This window comes from Mesocricetus auratus, unplaced genomic scaffold (genome assembly GCF_017639785.1).
Source record: "Mesocricetus auratus isolate SY011 unplaced genomic scaffold, BCM_Maur_2.0 Super-Scaffold_100010, whole genome shotgun sequence".
Taxonomy (NCBI): Eukaryota; Metazoa; Chordata; class Mammalia; order Rodentia; family Cricetidae; genus Mesocricetus; species Mesocricetus auratus.
Window position 1 is genome coordinate 30,504,626 of NW_024429194.1, and position 17,464 is coordinate 30,522,089.

Sequence of the window (17,464 nt, forward strand, 5' to 3'; positions counted from 1 at the left end):
CTCATGGATTTACTACACATAAGCCCATATATGTAGGAGGAAGTCTGTATGCCGCCATTAAACATGTGACTTACTAGAGGTGCATACAGATGAGGTAATAAAAGGGCGGTTTACCACACCGCTAACCACACCCACTTTAGGCATGACTAAAGACGTATACAGCCGGACGTAAAGACGTATACAGTACGTAGGCGGTGAACTACGTCACTAGCCAGGCCCACTTTTGGGCATGGCTAGGGGGCGTTACGGGGGGAAGGCATAAAAGACAGCACACAGGAAGTCTCGGTCTCTTTTCCTGGAGTTCGGCTTCCGGTTCTGCCCCGGGAAAACTACTTGGCTGATCAGTATCACTAACCATCAAAGAAACAGAGAAAAACCACAGAGAAGCTATATCTCATGAATTAGGATGGCTTCTATTAAAAATTAGGACCCTTCTGCGCTGTTGATAGACTGTACAATGATGCAGGCACTGTGGGAGCTGTCATATGATCTAGCAACTAGGCGTATGATTAAAGGCATTGAAGACATTTGATGAAGAGATATATGCACTTACCGTATTTGTCATAGTAATCTGTATATTAGCCAAGAAGTGGAAAAAACCCAGAGTATCTTTTGATGGGAGAATGGATTTAAAAGAAACATGGTATGTACATGTAACAGAATACTATTCACTCTTCAAAAGGAAGCAATTCTGATACATTTGATGAACCTGGAGGAAGTAATACCTAGTGAAAAAAAACAACTGGACAAAAACTTTCTGACACTTCCCCCCCAAACATTGTTTCAAGTGCTCAGAAAGTAGGATGGTGGTGATCAGGGTAAGTGAAAGGCAGAGAAGAGAATTGTCACTGAATGGGTACAGAGTTTCAGACCCGCAAGATGAAGACATTTTGGAAAGTCTGTTGCAGAACATTGTGAGTTTATTTAGCACTGCTGAGATGTCTGCTTAAAAATGGGTATGATTGAAAATTTAATGACTTAAAAAAAAACAAAACTATACCTAGCTGGGTGTGGTGCGCACACCTTTAATCTTAACACTTGGCAGGCAGAGACAGGTGGATCTCTGTGAGTTCCAGGCCAGCCTGGTCTACAGAGTGAATTTCAGGATAGCTAGAGCTACATAGAGAAACAGAACAATATATACACAAAAAGTAAACTATATGTGGCCTGAAGCACTAGACTTTCTAGTTCCTCTTTTGTTCCCCTCCATTTACCTGTGTTCTGATCCAGTGTTGGAGACAGAATATGCTGGAGCTTATAAATAGATTCACTGGGCATAGAATAAAAGAATAAAAGGAGGACCAGTTGTCCATAGCCTAAAATAGTCTGAATTTGAAATTCCCTTTCCTGTCATGTTTTCTGATTGGTGATCACATGCTCTCATGAAGGATTTTCGTGGCTATAACAGCCTGTGGAGACTTTTGCTACTTAGATATTTGGAAAATGGCTCAACTATCTCTTCTCTCCTATAGATCATGAAAACTTTCAATACCTCTTGGTTTACACAAAGGCATGGTTCAGCATCTGTATACACAGCCTCGTAGCGCCTTGACTTTTATTCACCCTAGGGCAGTGGTTCTCAACCTGTGGGTCATGACCCCCTTCAGATTGCATATCAGATACTTACTTATGATTCACAACAGTAGCAAAATTACAGTTATAAGTAGCAACAAAGCAATTTCATGGTGGGGGAGGGGTCACTACAACATGAGAACTGCATTAAAGGGTCACAGCATCAGGAAGGTTGAGAACCACTGCTCTAAAGATTCAGACCATCCCTAGTGTCAAGTTGGGACCGTCAATGTCCTCAATAGTTCTTAGAATTCAGGCAGCCTTAATATCTTGTTATTTATCTTTATTTTTTCAAATATTCTTATTTCATGAGATTTTTGTTTGCATGTATGTATGTACATCACATGTATTCCTGGTCCCTATGAAGATTAGAAAAGGCCAATGAATCCCCTAGAACTGGAATTACAGATGATTATGAACCACTATGTAGAGGTTGGGAACTAAACCCAGATCCTCTGTAAGAGCAGCAAGTGCTCTTAACTACTGAACCATCTCTCTAGGGCCTAATTGTTTTTTTGGTGGGGAATTTCTAATACAGGTTTTATCTGTGGGTAGCCCTGGCTGTGTTGGTACTTGCTCTAGAGAGCAGTCTGGTCTTGAACTCAGAGATCCATCTGCCTCTGCCTCCTGAGTATTGGGACTAAAGGTGTGCACCATCACTGCCCTGCTCTATCTATTTATTTTTGAAACAATGTTTTGATACGAAGTCCAGAATGGCTCTGAATTGCAACCTTCTGTCTCAATTTCCCAAGATCTGGGATTGCAGCTGGCTATGCCCGGTTCTTAGGTAGCATATGACACCATGCTCCGTTCTTAAATAGACCTTAGACCCGCCACCACACTAGAAACAGAACAGTAATAGTAAGAAAACCAACACCATTGCATCCGAGAGGCTGTCTTTCTTTTTACTAAATGTTTATGCCTTGCTTAAATTATCCAAAGAAAAGCTCCATCAAGGTCAAAAAATCATAAAGCAAGTTTATAATTCTAAGATACCATTTCTGCCTAGTTATTTTCTGACATCTAATGAGGCAGGGTTCTGAAAACAGTGTTTCAGATTTGATTAAAGGATCACAGGCTGCAAAAAGATCTTCCCAAGAAAGGTACATCCCTATCCATCCGAGCTTGCCTTTGTCACACAAAGGGTACTACTTCATACTGAGCAAACAGGAGGATACAGAATTAAGCCTGGAGCTCATTGTTGTTTAAACCATGAAGTCTTGAATGACCACTAGAAAATATGGTAGGACATGGTCACCCATAATTTTTTTTCCAGGAGAGGAAATGGTGAAGTCTGACACATTTGCATCTCTGCATTCTCAGAAGGATCTGGGTAGTGAAAAGCTTCATGGACCATGTAGAGAAAGGAAGCAGATATTCAAATCCATTGCACAGTGAGCCCCTGCATTTCCTTTCTGTTTGCACAGCATTGATATTCTCCTCTATTCCCTCTTCATTTCCCTTGATGCCCTCATTCCTGGATCGAGGGCAATGATGTCACCATCTGGAGTATTAAGGGAAGAGCTCTGACTCAGGCTGGGCAGCGCCTGGAGAGAAAGGATAAAAGGGAAGGATCCCTCAGAGTTTCTGAAAGCCCTGATCTTCCTCCATGTTTTCATGGGGATGCATTTACTCCTGGTTCCCAGGAACAGTTTTCTGACTTTTTTTCCTTATGAAGAAACTGTTTAATCAGGGACATTTGCTTATAGTTTCAGAGATTCAATCTATTATCAACATGACAGGGAGTTTTCTGCCTTCTTAGAGGCAGAGAAGGTAAATAAGCAAAGCCAGAAAATCTGACAGGCCAGGTGGTGGTGATACACATCTTTATTCCAAGCACCAGGGAGTTAGAGGCAGATGAATCTCTGAGTTTGAGGCTAACCAGGACTACACAGTGATACCCTGTCTCAAAACCAAAAGAAAAAAAACAAGAAATCTGGTTCAGCATCCTTCTCTCCCATCCTTCTAAAATTCTTAATGAGGTTTTTATAAATGAAAGTATTACTAATGGTATTTTTGTAAGAATGATGCCAATTTTGAGTCTTGTTCTGGGACAGATGACTGATACCAGGGTAGTGGTGGCACAGGACTTTAAGCCCACTTGGGAGGTAGAGGCTGATGGATTTCGGAGTTCTAGGTCATCCTGGTCTACAGACTGAATTCCAGGATGGCCAGGGCTACACAGATTAAACCACCTTTAAAAAAACAGAATAATGAACTCTGCTTTCATGTCATTTTCTTTCACTGTGACAATCTGATTTCTTCTCCCTGTCCCACTCCTAAATACATTTATTTTTCTATTTTTGCTATTGTACTTGGAAGCAAATTCAAGTTATACCACATTCTTTTCCTGAAACACTTCAGCATACATTTATAGAAGGTAAGTCCCTTTTTTCCCCTTAATCACACTGCAATTGCTAGAACAACGGAACTGGAACCGATAGAATCAACCATCATTCCTTTACACCGTACATAAGATCTGCCTCATCTTTCTGGGTTCAGTGGTTCAAGGGAGGAAGCCAGGATGCATTCCATCCCCATTATTTCTTCTTTCAGATCTTTCCTGTATAAGGCTAGCCTCATAAGACACTGGAGCTTTGCGGGGACTGCTCTTCTTCAATTTGGCTCTCACAGTCTTCCTTTCTCAAGTCATCAGAACAGAGCAACTTAGGGGAATAGACATTCATTATGTGTGCATACATGTGTACATAGACTGAGCAAAACAGTCGGGCTTGGTTTAATGTGCTTGTGTATTGCATATCATCTAATGTGCTTATTCCCTGGGTTTCTTTTCATGGTCCCAACATGAATGGACCATAGATCAAACAAAGAGTGAGAAACAAAATACAAGTGATAGGTGTGATATTTTATGCTCAGTCATTTTTTTGTCAACTCCGTATTTCTCTTCAGGTGGCAAAAGTACAAAGTTAATTTTCCTGACAGCTCAGTCATTTCTCTTCCAACATGGGAGTCGCCTTCTTGAGGTAACTGCCTAGTCAGCTCAGGACCTGTCCTTCTCCTTCACTGAATTTCCTTCTGGATGGCATCTGGGATTCAGGAATGCAGCAATGGAGGTAAGGAGGAATGAATGACTCCTGGTGGCCCCAGCTCAGGTGAGCCTCCTTCCACATTTTTCCATGCTATCCCTGACTCTGTCCATCTGTTTCCTCTCTTAGCTATGATCTAAATTAGTGGTTGTCAACCGTCCTAAGGCTGTGACCCTTCAAAACTGTTCCTCATGTTGTGGTGATCCCCAACTATAAAATTATTTTTGTCACTACGTCATAACTGTAATTTTGTTACTACATCCATGTCTTAAATCTGTTCATGGAAAACTGAGTGTAAAGCACACCCTTCAGATTACAGTTCCCGGGGGAGGGACAAATGCATGTCATCCCTCACCCATCATCTGAGGAGGGCTGCCTCTCTTTATTTATTGGAGGAAGTCATCCAGGAAGAGAGTCAGCACTTCCAGGTGGAAGTCAACAACATTTGTTAGAAGTGGGAAGGCCAAGGGAATGCAGCTGGGGCATTGCCCACCAGTCAAAAAATCCAGGGCTCCAGATTGCTTCCCATTTCTTGACGTGGCAAGAAATCATCTCTTACATTATTATATATTTGTGACAGAGCTTTCCAACTGGCATACCGCAGTCCCTCCATGGATACACAAAGATATAGAGATATTGAACCCCCTTGCAGTTACATGGAACCTGGGGCAGTGCAACTGAGTGTCAGTCGCCTTGGTTGTGAGCAGCCTTGGTACAGAGCTTCTAAGGTTCTCAGGGTAATGATTATCCAAGATATCCTCACCTTATCCTACCAGCCTATGACTGTCTTAACTTATGTACTTATAAAAAGGATTGGTGTAATGAATTTCCAGATGTTGAGAAGGGGCCAGCATCCTGGGTTGTTTGGGTGGGTTCAGTGTAATCCAAGGATCCCACAAGAGGGAGGCAGAAGAGTTCACCTTCAAACAGCAAAAAAAAATCCAATGAAGCTGAGGTGTTATTGGAAGCACTCACGTTTCATCAACGTTATTGGTTCAAAACATACACCTCAAGCACTTTGAATTGCACATGCTGTCACATGATGCAACACAAGATGTTCACTGTCAGAAACACCTCATCTGATGCATGGCTATTGCGTGTTATGAGTTGTGGTTTTACTGTATATGCTGAGTTTTCTGCTCAAGAGAAACATAATGATTTAATTATGGAAAATAAGAACTCAATATTTTCCTGCCATCATTTCTGAGCATGATGTATATTTTTAGTATTAATTCCTAGTACATTTCTAAATTGTGTTCTGTTAAAATTTTATTTTAAAACCTGCTGTTTGAGTTACTGATGAAGTTTTCTGGGTTTGATGGGTGTAGTGGTTCACTGGAGAGGCAGAGACAGGCTGATCTCTGAGCTCAAGGTTAACCTGATCTAACAGAACGAGTTCCAGGACAGCCAAGGATATACAAAAAAAAAACCCTGTCTTGAAACACCCTCCCTCCAGAAAAAATCCACAAAATGGGGGCTGGAGAGCACTGACTATTCTTACAGAGGACCCAGGATCTATTCCCAGCACCCATTTGACAAGCAATTGTAACTCTGATTCCCAATTAATTTGGGCCTCGCACCACACACAAGACATACAGTGTGTGTGTGTGTGTGTGTGTGTGTGTGAGAGAGAGAGAGAGAGAGAGAGAGAGAGAGAGAGAGAGAGAGAGAGAGAGAGAGAGAGAGAGACTAGAAGATTGGTGTCAGGACGCCTAGGGCTGGAGTTACGGATGAATGATTGTGAGCTACTTTGTCAGTGCTGGGAACTGAACCTGGGTCTTTGGCAAGAGCAGCAAGTGCTCTAACTGCTGAGTCATCTTTCCATCCCCAAATTTTAAAAAAGTGAGTTTTGGTTTTGGATGAAAGCAGAATTTCCAACAATTTTTGAAATGGCCCTAAACACACTTCTGAGATTTTGTATTACCTATTTATGAAAATGGCTGTCTTGGCATTGAGTGTGATGCAAAGATCAATGAATTCTGCAAAAAAGTAGAAGATGCTCTATGTCTTGCAGTGTCTAATACTTAACTTTAATTCTTTGTCTAAAATTAAACAAACCTATTCATATCATCAATATACAAATTTGCTTTTGACTTTAATAAATGGCAAACCAATATATATAGCCAACCATTGTTTTAAACTATAATTCTTTTTTCCAGCAGTGGTGGTGTACATCTTTATTCCCAGAACTCAGGAGGTAGAGACAGGCTGATCTCTGTGAGTTTGAAGACAGCCTGATCTACAAAGTGAGTTCCAGGACAACCAGGGCTACACAGAGAAACTCTGTCTTGAAAAACCTGTGTGTGTGTGTGTGTGTGTGTGTGTGTGTGTGTGTGTGTGTGTGTGTGTGCTCTTTAAGATTCATTATAGATAATTGCTTTCTATTCCTATTTTGTACACCTTTATACCCAGGGTTGGGTAAATTTTCTTGGGCAAAAAGGTTTGGGGGGTTGTAAATAAAAGGAGTATAAGAAGCCCTCATCTAAGCAGAGGAGAGCAAAGTAGTGACTCAGTGTTAAAACAACAAACATGAGGAAATAGGATATACTTATTGAATAAGTGATAAAATTGATCTGTTCTGTCTTTGCTAAAAACTTACTGAGATAAAATGAAAAATAATCAATAGGGAAAGAAATGGCTTGCAAACCAGGCTCCATGAATGTGGGTGTCAGTTAGCAGGCCTGGGCAGTCTCTGGGGGCCTCTGGCAGTGAAACCAGTATTTATCCCTAGTGCACAAATCGACTTTGGGATCTCATTTTCCATGGAGGGTTACTCTCTCAGACTAGATACATGGAGGAGGGCCTAGGCCCTGCCCCAAATGATGTGACAGACTTCGATGATCCTCCATGGAAGGCCTCACCCTCCCTGGGGAATGGATAGGGGGTGAGAGGGATGGTGTAGGTGGGGGGCATGGGAGGATAGGAAGGAAAGGGAACCTTTTTTAAAATTAATTTTTAATTAAATAAAAAACAACCTTATTTTACATACCAATCCTAGTTCCCCCTCCTCCCACCCTGCCCCACCCCTGACCCCCCATTCTCCCCAACAGCCCCCCCCATCCCACCTCCTATCCACTCCTCAGGGAGGCTGAGGCCTCCCATGGGGGAATCATCAAAGTCTGTCACATCATATGGGGCTCCTAATTCCCCCCTCTAGATACCCACTTCCTCTAGCTGGGCCACACACACACACACACACACACACACACACACACACACACACACACACACACACAGCTTTCTAAAACTGCACTGTGAACTGTGGACCAAATGTTGTAGCACACCTTGACTCGAACCACAGTGGAGATTCTGGTCTTCAGGCATCCTTGGAAATCACCTTCACCACACAAGTGAGCCCTGTTAATTTCACCTCAGATGGGTTGCAGAATCCAAGTGGCCTCATCAGCCCTCTGCTCCCTGAGTCCTAGACACCAGCCTCATGTGTTCATCAGCAATGGTGGGGACAAACAATGGTCCCTCTCCATTTCTGGTGTAAGAGGGTACTGGGAATTGAACATATGGCCACACACATGCTACACAGATGCTGAGGGGTAGCCTCAGTCTTCTTTTTCCTTGTTTTTTTTCTTTGGAAACATAGTCTTACTCAGTTTCTGACCGGCCTTGAACTTCTCATCCTCCTGCTTCAGCCTCCCAAGTAGTTGGGTGTTTTAGTTTGCTTTTCTGTTGTTGCGATAAACTACCCTGACAAGAAGCAATTTGGGGAATGAAAGGGTTTGCTTATCTTATACTTCCATGTTATAATCCATTATTGAGAAAAGCCAGGGTAGTAACTCAAGCAGGAACTGAAGCAGAAGCCATGGAAGAATGTGGCTTCCTGGCCCACTCACTAGCTTGCTCAGGCCAGCTTTCTTAAATGGCCCAGACCCACCTACCTAGGGATGGTGCTACACAGTGGGCTGGACCCTCTCACATCTGTCAAGACTCAACAGGTCAATGTGACAGAAACAGTTTATATGAGTTTCCATTTTCCCAGGTGACTCTAGGTTGTGTCAAATTGACAGCAAAAACAACCAGCACACTGAGATTATAGGCAGGCAACATCGGGACCGGGAGTTTTTAAGTTTGTTAAGACAACAACTCACTTTGTAATCAAGGCTGTTTTCATTTCCTGAGAGCTGAGTTCACAGGTATGAGCCACCACACCCAGAGCAGTGGTTCTTTTAAAACTTAAATCACATTCTGAACTCCTCAAAACCCTTCAATGTCTCTCTGTCGTTCTAAATTATACTGAAAAATCACTGAAAGGACCTATAAATCCCTACATGATTGTCCCTGTCCCAACACCTTGTGTGACTCTCCTGTGCTTTCTCCTAGTCCACTCTGTTCCTGCCTTTAGGCCCAGTGTAGCTACTAAAACACAGAGAGAACTCTCCACGGCAGGATCTTTGCATGTGCGGTCCACGGTACTCAGGACCATCTTCCCTCAGTCACACAGATGTCCTTAAGGACTTGCTCACTTTTTTAGACGGGGTTTCCTGACTATCTAAGATGAGCAGGTCAACTCCTTAAGACAGCTCTGTTATATCTTGTTGTACCTTTAAAAAAATAATATCTTTCATTTGGTTGTTGACAATTTTACACACACGCGCACACACACACCGCAATGTATCTTGATCTATCCACCACCCCATGCCTCTGTCACTTCCTTTCCCTCCTTCAAGCTTGATCCTCCTCTCTATCCATTGGGTCCAATTAGTGATGCCCATCGGAATGTTGACTGGTCCTGTGCTGATAACCATAGCTTCAATAACCTCATGAGCGCAATGGCCAAGCCAAGTGCAGAGGACAGCATTTCCTACTCTGCTCCCTCGTCCTCGGGCTCTGGAGTTCTTTCTGTCCCTTCTGTGATGTTTCTTGAGCTGGGCAGTCAGGACGGTTGATGTTGATGTCCAGTCTGAAGCAGAGCCCTTGTTGGTCTCTTTCTCAGCACTCTGACCAGGTCTGAGACTACACCCACTGCAGAGAGAAGCTTCTCTGGCCAAGGCTGAGGACAAGCCACTGTTCTTTCCTCCACAGCACTTCTCACTCCCAGCTGCGATACTCCTCACCGTTTGTTTATTATCTATCCATCCTGTGTGCTGGAAGTTCTAATAGGACAAACTTGGAGTTAGCTTGGTTCACCGTATTCGTGTATCCACAACCTTAGCACACTGTCTGACAGACTACAGGGACCATAGATAGTATTTTTAGGAATAAACCTAATTAGACTGAAGGAAAGTATGTGTATTATTATTATTATTATAACAGGGTAAAAGCACACACCTGTGGAAATACATTTCATCATGGCAATGGCTGTGATGAGTGTGGTATGTGGGAGATTTAATTTTTTTCCTTTCTGAAGACTCAGGATGTTGCTCATTGGTAGGGAATTTACCAAGCATGTGTGAGGCCCCCAGGTCCAACCCTCAGTACTGCCAAAAGCAGACAGCATTCTTTCCTGAACATTCTTCGAGGTGGTTGTGTGACTTCTGTACATATTTGGAAATTACTATTTTTTCCGTCTTATAACAAACCATGTGATGGCCAAATGTAATACATTCTAAATGAAATCTGTTGGAAAGTTTTCAAGTTTGCCTGCTGGGCTTTCTTTGAAGTGACAGCACAAATACAAGAAGCTGTGTCTCTATATGACATTCTCTCTCTCTCTCTCTCTCTCTCTCTCTCTCTCTCTCTCCTTTTCTCTCTCCCTCCCTCCCCTCTCATATGAGTGATTTGCCTGCATGTATGTTTGTGTACCACACGCATACCTGGCACCTGTGGAAGCTGGAAGGGGCATCAGATCCTCTGGAACTGGACTTACAGACAGTCACCAGCTGCCTGATGTAGGTGCTGGGAACCAAACCTAGGTCCTCTGCAAGAGCAAGTGCTCTTAATCAGTGAGCTATTTCTCCAGGCCCCCTCTGACATTCTTAAGAAATCCGACAGCGTGTGCTTGCCAAGTCCCCCAAATTGCCCAGATTAAAAATATACTTTATCAAACTCCACATTGCATCCTTCCTGTGTCTGGATAAATGTCCCCCCAAAAGCCCATGTGTTGGAGCCCCTTTAGAAGGTGGGGTAACCGTTAGGAAGTTGGGCCTAGTACTCCAGTTAGGTCACAGGATCAGGTCACACTGGGGCTCTTCCTTCTTTTTGCTCTTTGACTACCACTAGGCGAGGTGAGGCGAAGCCTCAGAGAGTCACCAACACAGGCTCAAAAAAACGTCAGGGCCAACTGACCCAAACTCTCCTATGCTGAAACCAAGGCAAGGGAAGCCTTGTCCTTTACAATTTGGTCTTCTCAGGAATTTTGTTACAGCATTGCAAAGCCAAGAAAAACAATTCCAGACATACATACAATGAAAATTAAACTTTTATTTTAGAATAGTTTTAGACTTACAGAAACTTGCAAGGATTCCCAGTGCCCTCAAAATCAGCACACCTAGTCTCCTGTCATTCATACCTTACATTAGTATTCTGCATTTGTCATAACCAAGGCCTCAGTACTGATACATTATTGTTCACTAAAATCGATTCTATTCAAATCTCCTTAGTTTGTCCCCAATGCCCTTTTTCTGTCTCAGTGTCTCCTCTAGGATATAGTCACAGCTCAGTTGACTGTCCTGTTTCCTTGGACTCTTCCATTGAACTCTTGGTTGCTAGAGGCCAGGCATCCTCACTAGTTTCAATGTCTTCTGAAACAGTACCTGGGCAAATGGTGAATTTCATCGACCCGGTTTCTATTTTAAAATGTCAACTATTTGATGGAATGATTTAATACTTGCTTCTGAGTAGCTTTATCTGCCTAGACATCTCTCCCTCCAATATGAACACTGATGTTTCACTTGGCCCTGAGGATTTATGAAGGGCTTTGTTTATTACAGCTGGCAGATCTATGGAGTGTGGCTGACTTCAGAGAAAAAGCTGGTCCTGTGGTTGGAATGCTACCTGTGTCTCATCTTTGATTGTCAGAAGAACTGGGTGACATCCACCCCATTGCCTTTGCCTGCTCCACTTTGGGCTGGGTCCTACAGACACTGAGGACACTGATCTAGGAATCCTCACAGCCATTTGTGAGGATCCCTAGAACACATACAGGAACCCCAACATAAATAATAATGAGTGTTACCTGTGCCCAGGGCCTGTTATTTTATGTTACATACACAACACATCCGATCCTTACAATGTGCAATAAATAATTACACAGTAAATACTTTTGTCCCAATTTTAGTTTGGGAAACTGAGGCACAGAGAAGGTAACCTGCAGATACACAAAGGGTAAGAGCCAACCTGGGATCTGGAATTGCCAAGGCGCATGTTCTGTCAATGAGCATCTCCTAAACCTTTTGTGGAGACAGAGACTTCTGAAACTATAGCATTCTTTAGGTGGCCAAGGGAAGGACCATAGACAAGAGATTGTCTGACAATGTGGCTGTTTCCCATTTATTCGGGGCCTCAAAATGAAAAAAATCCAGTAAATAGTATCTAATATGTTCAAGTTATGAGAAGGGTTCTGGTGAAGCCAATTCAAATCCTAGAAAGCACACTGAACTACCCATTGCCAACTTAAGTTCCCACTCAATACATTTTCTTCCCCGGGAAAGCCCAGTTCCCTAGCGTGGCCAAGCTTCCATGTTTACTCTTGGAGGCACCTGACTGGCACTGGGCATTGTGGTTCACTAGGTCTGGTGCCTGTGGCCTACCTAACATTCTCCAGGTGTCACCAACCCTTCCTTGTTCCAAGGAAGTCCTTATAAAACGTCTTCATGAGTCCTAGGAATTAACATCTATTCTCAAGATATAAAATAATTGAGGTGTTGGGTTCCCCTCAGAACACTATCCAAACTGTGTGTGCTGGTTCATGCCTGTGATTCCAATACTTGGGAGGCCGACACAGGAGGGTTGCTGTGTTTGTGTCTAGTGAGTTCCAGGCCATCTTGAGTTATAGTGTGGGATACTGTCTACCCAAGACAAAACAAAAACCAAAAACTTGCCCAAACACAGTAAGTTCTGTCACTGTTAGCCAACATCCTGTACTTGTTTATAGAAAGTATTGGCAAAAGTTATACCAGTGTCCTTCAAAGATTGTTCCATACTTTGTGACCTAAACCACCATGACCTACACAAGAAACATGGCCAGGATGTGATAAATACCTCGGAGATGCTGCTTGCACATACTAGATAGGAGCTAGAAGATCAGGTTCAGATCTCACTTAAAGAAACTCTGGGGTCAAGCCGGGCGGTGGTGGCGCATGCCTTTAATCCCAGCACTCGGGAAGCAGAGGCAGGCGGATCTTTGTGCGTTCCAGGCCAGGCTGGACCGATAGCCTCCGAAACAATACAGAGAAACCCTGTCTCGTAAAAAAAAAAAAAAAAAAAAAAAAAAAAAAAAAGAAACTCTGGGGTCTTTGTGTAAGTCACAGCCAGGGATGATTTTGTCCTCAGGGGATAGTTTTAGGTTGTTACAATTGGGATGCTTTGCTATTGACTTCAAGTGGGTTGAGGCCAAGAACATCATTTAACTTTGGCCATGCACAAAACAGCAGCACCTGCAATAAAAATTTAACCAGCTCAAAAAGTCAGTAGTGCTGGTGAGAGAAGCCCTGGTGTAAGGTGAGAATGCCCAACCGGCTCTAACTGCTAAAGCTTATGTGCTTTGCCCAAACACACGCTATATCCTAACACACAGGTCTTCAGAGCTCTTGCATCACCTTTGGGGTATCTTCAGTTGGGTGTGTGAAAAGAACCATAGCTAGGGGCTGGAGAGATGGCTCAGAAGTTAAGAGCACTTCTTCCAGAGGTCCTGAGTTCAATTCCCAGCAACCGCATGGTGGCTCACAACCATCTAGTACATACACTATTATCTAGGAGCTAGAAGACCAGGTTCAGATCTCACTTAAAGCAAATCTGCTCACAACCATCTTATAATGATATCTGGTGTCCTCTTCTGGCGTGCGTGGAGGCAGGATGTTGTATTCATAATAAATAGATAAATCTTTTTAAAAGGTCATACTGGTTCTCAGTAGCTCTCTAGTGCCTATGCACTGTTCCTCCTAGAGTGTTTCAAGTTCTAATTGGCACTGCAGTCATAGCGCACCTAGTCCGAGTGTAAAGACCCCCGTGTGAAGCTGTGTGCGAGACACACATGCTGAAAGTGAAGAAGTGAGAAGCAGGCAGGCTTTTGAAGTTCAGTTAGCTCTGAGTCCATCTGCGACCTTCCAAGGCCAGGGTACAGCCTTGTTGTTGTCCCATCACCCGGACCTCTCATTACTGTCCCCATCACAGGGAGAGATGTTTAAAAAGATACATTGCCCCCAAATAATAAGTATAAAGCTCAAAAGCAATAAGTTAGTGTTTTCAAACAACTTTAACTTAAGGCCTTAAATTTAAGACCGAGTACTTACACTATTCACACAGAGTAAAACTATACTTATTTTCAAATGCTCCAGATATGTCATAGTCACTCGGAATTTCCCCGGAAACTCATTTTGTTTTTGTTTTAGTCTGTGGAGATAGGCCGCAGCTGGCCTCAAACGCCATATGTAGTTAAGGATGCTATGAATTTCTAGACCCCTGTCTTCACCTCCCAAGTGCGTGGATTACAGGTTTATGCTACTGCCCCTGAGTCTGTAGTGCTCAGGATGACACGGGTTTCTGTCAGCACTCTCCCAACCGAGCTGCATCCCAGATCTTCTTGAGCAACTCTTATTGGTTCTGGGCTTTCTTTCTGCCCTTTCTTGAGTTTGCTTCCCAGTCGGTTTTTGCAGCTATTCCTTGAGATCTTCAGAGGATAGGGATGGAAAGTGCAGTGTTCCTACCGCCTGAAATAAAGAAAAAAAAAATCTTACAAAGCCATTTCTCCTTCTTTGCTAAGTGGGGAGATGGGTGGAGTGATCGGGGTGGGGCGGCTGGAGAGATACAAGGACAGGTTAAGAATATCTAAATATCACCATGCAGACTTCTGTATAATGTGCTGCTGACTTATTTCTTTGGAGTTCCATTCCACAAACCTTGGCGTTTTCATAAACTCAGCGTCTACTCCACACAAAGCCGAGAGTTTTGTTTTTTCTGCGTCTGGATGATTAAAATGGGCACGTGGAGGAAAGAGATGACTGAGGTTAGAATCTGGGTTTAAACTGGACCTCTCACTGTGAACTGTGAACAACTTCCTTGCCAACTTCTTCCTTTCCTCTCTGTCTCTGTAATCGCCTGGTACTAAAACCAGCTGCATCTACAGTGGTCATCACCCAGAGAACAACGGGACTCTGCTCCCAATATGTCATTTCTCCTTAAAGTCAGAAAGCAACAATGTTTCGGAGGAGGAAAGGAGTATTACCGGGTTCCCAAATTTCCTCCAAACCACGAAGGGAAAACACGCTTCTCCGCTTCCACTCTGAGATGAGCACTGCACCGCTGCGTGGGCCCTGATAATAAGAGCGCAAAGCGTAAATGGCTCGGGGATTATTGGCTTTCGCCCTTGGACTGAGACGTGAGATCACGATTTTCAGCCTGGGGAAGGAACCGCCTCTACCAGACTGAGGCTGCCGCTTCCCCTTCCTGCGCGGGTCCTGCATGACATCACGGTGAGCTCTTGCTGGTAGGGGGAGAGGCGACTTCTCCCGGGACCTAGCCCCAGACAGGGAAGGATAAATCAGATAAAAAAAAAAAAAGGGAGGGGTGGGGGTGGGAGTAGTAGTGTCGAGAAAGAAGAAAAAGGAAAAAAAGGGGAACCACCACACCATGTATAGCGGCTGTGTGTACAGGCAAAACGGAGCAGCCTTAAGCAACTGCACCCCCCAAATGCTTTACTGCAACACCTCCCAGCCCATCTGAAGCCCACTTTTAAGTCCAACATAAACCGACACAGAAAGCTGGGGGGACCTGGGTTGAGAGGATTACGGGTACCTTAGTCAGGCGCTCCGGGACCAGTGAGGACCAGAGCATCCGCACTGGGGTGGGGTAGGGTGGGGTGGGGTGGACCGGAGGGCCGGGCGGGGCGCAGCAGCCAGCGGTTGCCTCCCCCGTCAGGCGACAACAGTCAGAGGGGGGAGGCAGAAGCGCCTCCTCCCCGCCTGGAGCCGGGGCTGCAGCGCAGGGGGAGGAAGGCGCCTCACCTAACCCCCGATGAGGGGCGGATCATGCCATGGCAGCCCCTGCGAACGACAGCGGTGGCAGCACCCAGAGCCGGAGCAGCAGCCCCGGGAGCCGGGAGGGAGTTGGGGGTACTGCGACGGGAGCTCGCGACGACAGGGACACGGGAGTCCGGGACACCACGGCGACCGCCCCCAACCTCCCTCCGCTCGAGGACTACGAGTGCAAAATCTGCTACAACTACTTCGACGCGGACCGGCGCGCCCCCAAGCTGCTGGCATGCCTGCACACCTTCTGCCAGGAGTGCCTGAGCCAGCTGCAGCTCCGCGCCGCCGCCGCCACCTCCAGCTCGGCCCCTGAGCGCGCGCCGCGCCCGCCACCCTGGCACGGCCCGCCCGGAGCCATCGCGTGCCCGGTGTGCCGTCACCGCACGCCGCTGCCGGACAGCCGCGTGCACGGTCTGCCCAACAACACCAAGCTCGCCGAGGCCTTCCCGCTGGCTCTGCGCGCCGCGCACGATCCGCTGCCCCAGGACCGGCTCCCGCCGCTGGCCTCCCGCCGCCCCGCGCCCACCGCCGCCCCGCCGCCAGCCTCTGCCCCGCAGCCACCGCAGCCGGCGCCACCACCCGCTGAGGACACCGCCCCCGGGCCTCGCAGCCGCCCAGGTCTCCGCGCCCCGGGAGCCTATGAGAGCTGTCAGAACTGCAAGCGTGCGGCGCTCACCGCCGGCTGCGTGTGCGTGGTCTTCTCCTTCCTCTCCATGGTGGTGCTGCTGTTCACCGGCCTCATCTTCGTCAACCACTACGGCGGCGGCGGGGGTGGGGGACCCCAGAGCAGCGGTTCGTCCCCCGGCCCTGCCCCAGCCCCCGGATCGCCGTCGCCCTCGCCCGTGGGACCTATCTGTCTGTCCGTGGCTAGCATACTGGCTCTCTTCTCCGTGGTGGTCACCTGGATCATCTGCTGGCTCAAGTATCGGCCCGAGGGGGCAGCCGCTGCCTCGGCAGGGAGCGGCGGAGGTGGCTCCAGGGCGCGGGCAGCCGCGGCTCCCAGCAGCGGCAGGAGGAGCGACACGTAGAGGGGCGGCACACCCGGCTCCCGGTGCATCGCCTGCCCCTGAGAAGCCCCAGAGGACCTGGCCTTAGGCTCAGTGCCCTGGGGCTTCTGCCCCGCTTCGTCTGTGACCATGCACCACCGAGTCAATGTGGAGCCTCAGTTTCCCGCCTCTGTCTTTCTGTTCTCTACTTTCTTTACTTAGGACGAGAGAGGAAAACAAGAGACACGGATGCTGGTGTTGGGTGTCAGGGCCCTTTTACTCAGATCTCTGCTTTATGCGCCGCCTCACCCTGCTCAGAGTGTGTGGCTGTCTCTTCCCAAAGTCTGAGGCTGTGCCGAAAGCGGATTCTTGGCGGCTGGGACTTTGGCATTCATTTAGGGGTGCGACGCGCGTGCTCGCCCGCAGCAGTTGTGAATGGACTTGAATCGCCTAAAGGGAGAATGAATGAGATGATGAGATGTAAACGCAAATGATCTTCCTGCTTCTCAAAGATCCCGGGGGGTAGGGGTGGGGGTGGGGGGCAGAAACTGACGGACAGTCTGGATCGACTCGCTGAGGGATGCGCGTCTGGACGGACTTAGCCCTAGGCGGCACCCCAGCCGAGCTGGGTAGGTGCTCAGCGCGCGTGCGCGTCCCGGGCAGCCTCTGTACTCCCTCAAACTGGCACGCACTGGTGGCTGATCCGTTGCTTTCCGCCTAC

The 17,464-nt window shown here is 46.3% G+C and overlaps 1 protein-coding gene and 1 long non-coding RNA gene across 2 annotated transcripts; both read left to right on the forward strand.

Moving 5' to 3' along the window:
- The first annotated feature begins 311 nt into the window (after positions 1-311).
- LOC121142780 lies at positions 312-11,819 on the forward strand. The gene is made up of 3 exons (XR_005879882.1): positions 312-818; positions 4,483-4,646; positions 11,504-11,819. It is a non-coding gene; the product is annotated as an uncharacterized LOC121142780 (long non-coding RNA).
- Positions 11,820-15,567: 3,748 nt separating this feature from the next.
- Positions 15,568-17,256, forward strand: LOC121142781 (proline-rich receptor-like protein kinase PERK9). The gene has a single exon (XM_040753247.1). It carries the CDS (start codon positions 15,763-15,765, stop codon positions 16,783-16,785), a length of 1,023 nt encoding a protein of 340 aa, XP_040609181.1. The 5' UTR covers positions 15,568-15,762; the 3' UTR covers positions 16,786-17,256.
- Positions 17,257-17,464: the final 208 nt, after the last annotated feature.

Excerpts from the sequence above, each read along its gene's own strand:
- LOC121142781 (XM_040753247.1), top strand. The coding sequence starts at position 15,763 with ATGGCAGCCCCTGCGAACGACAGCGGTGGCAGCACCCAGAGCCGGAGC.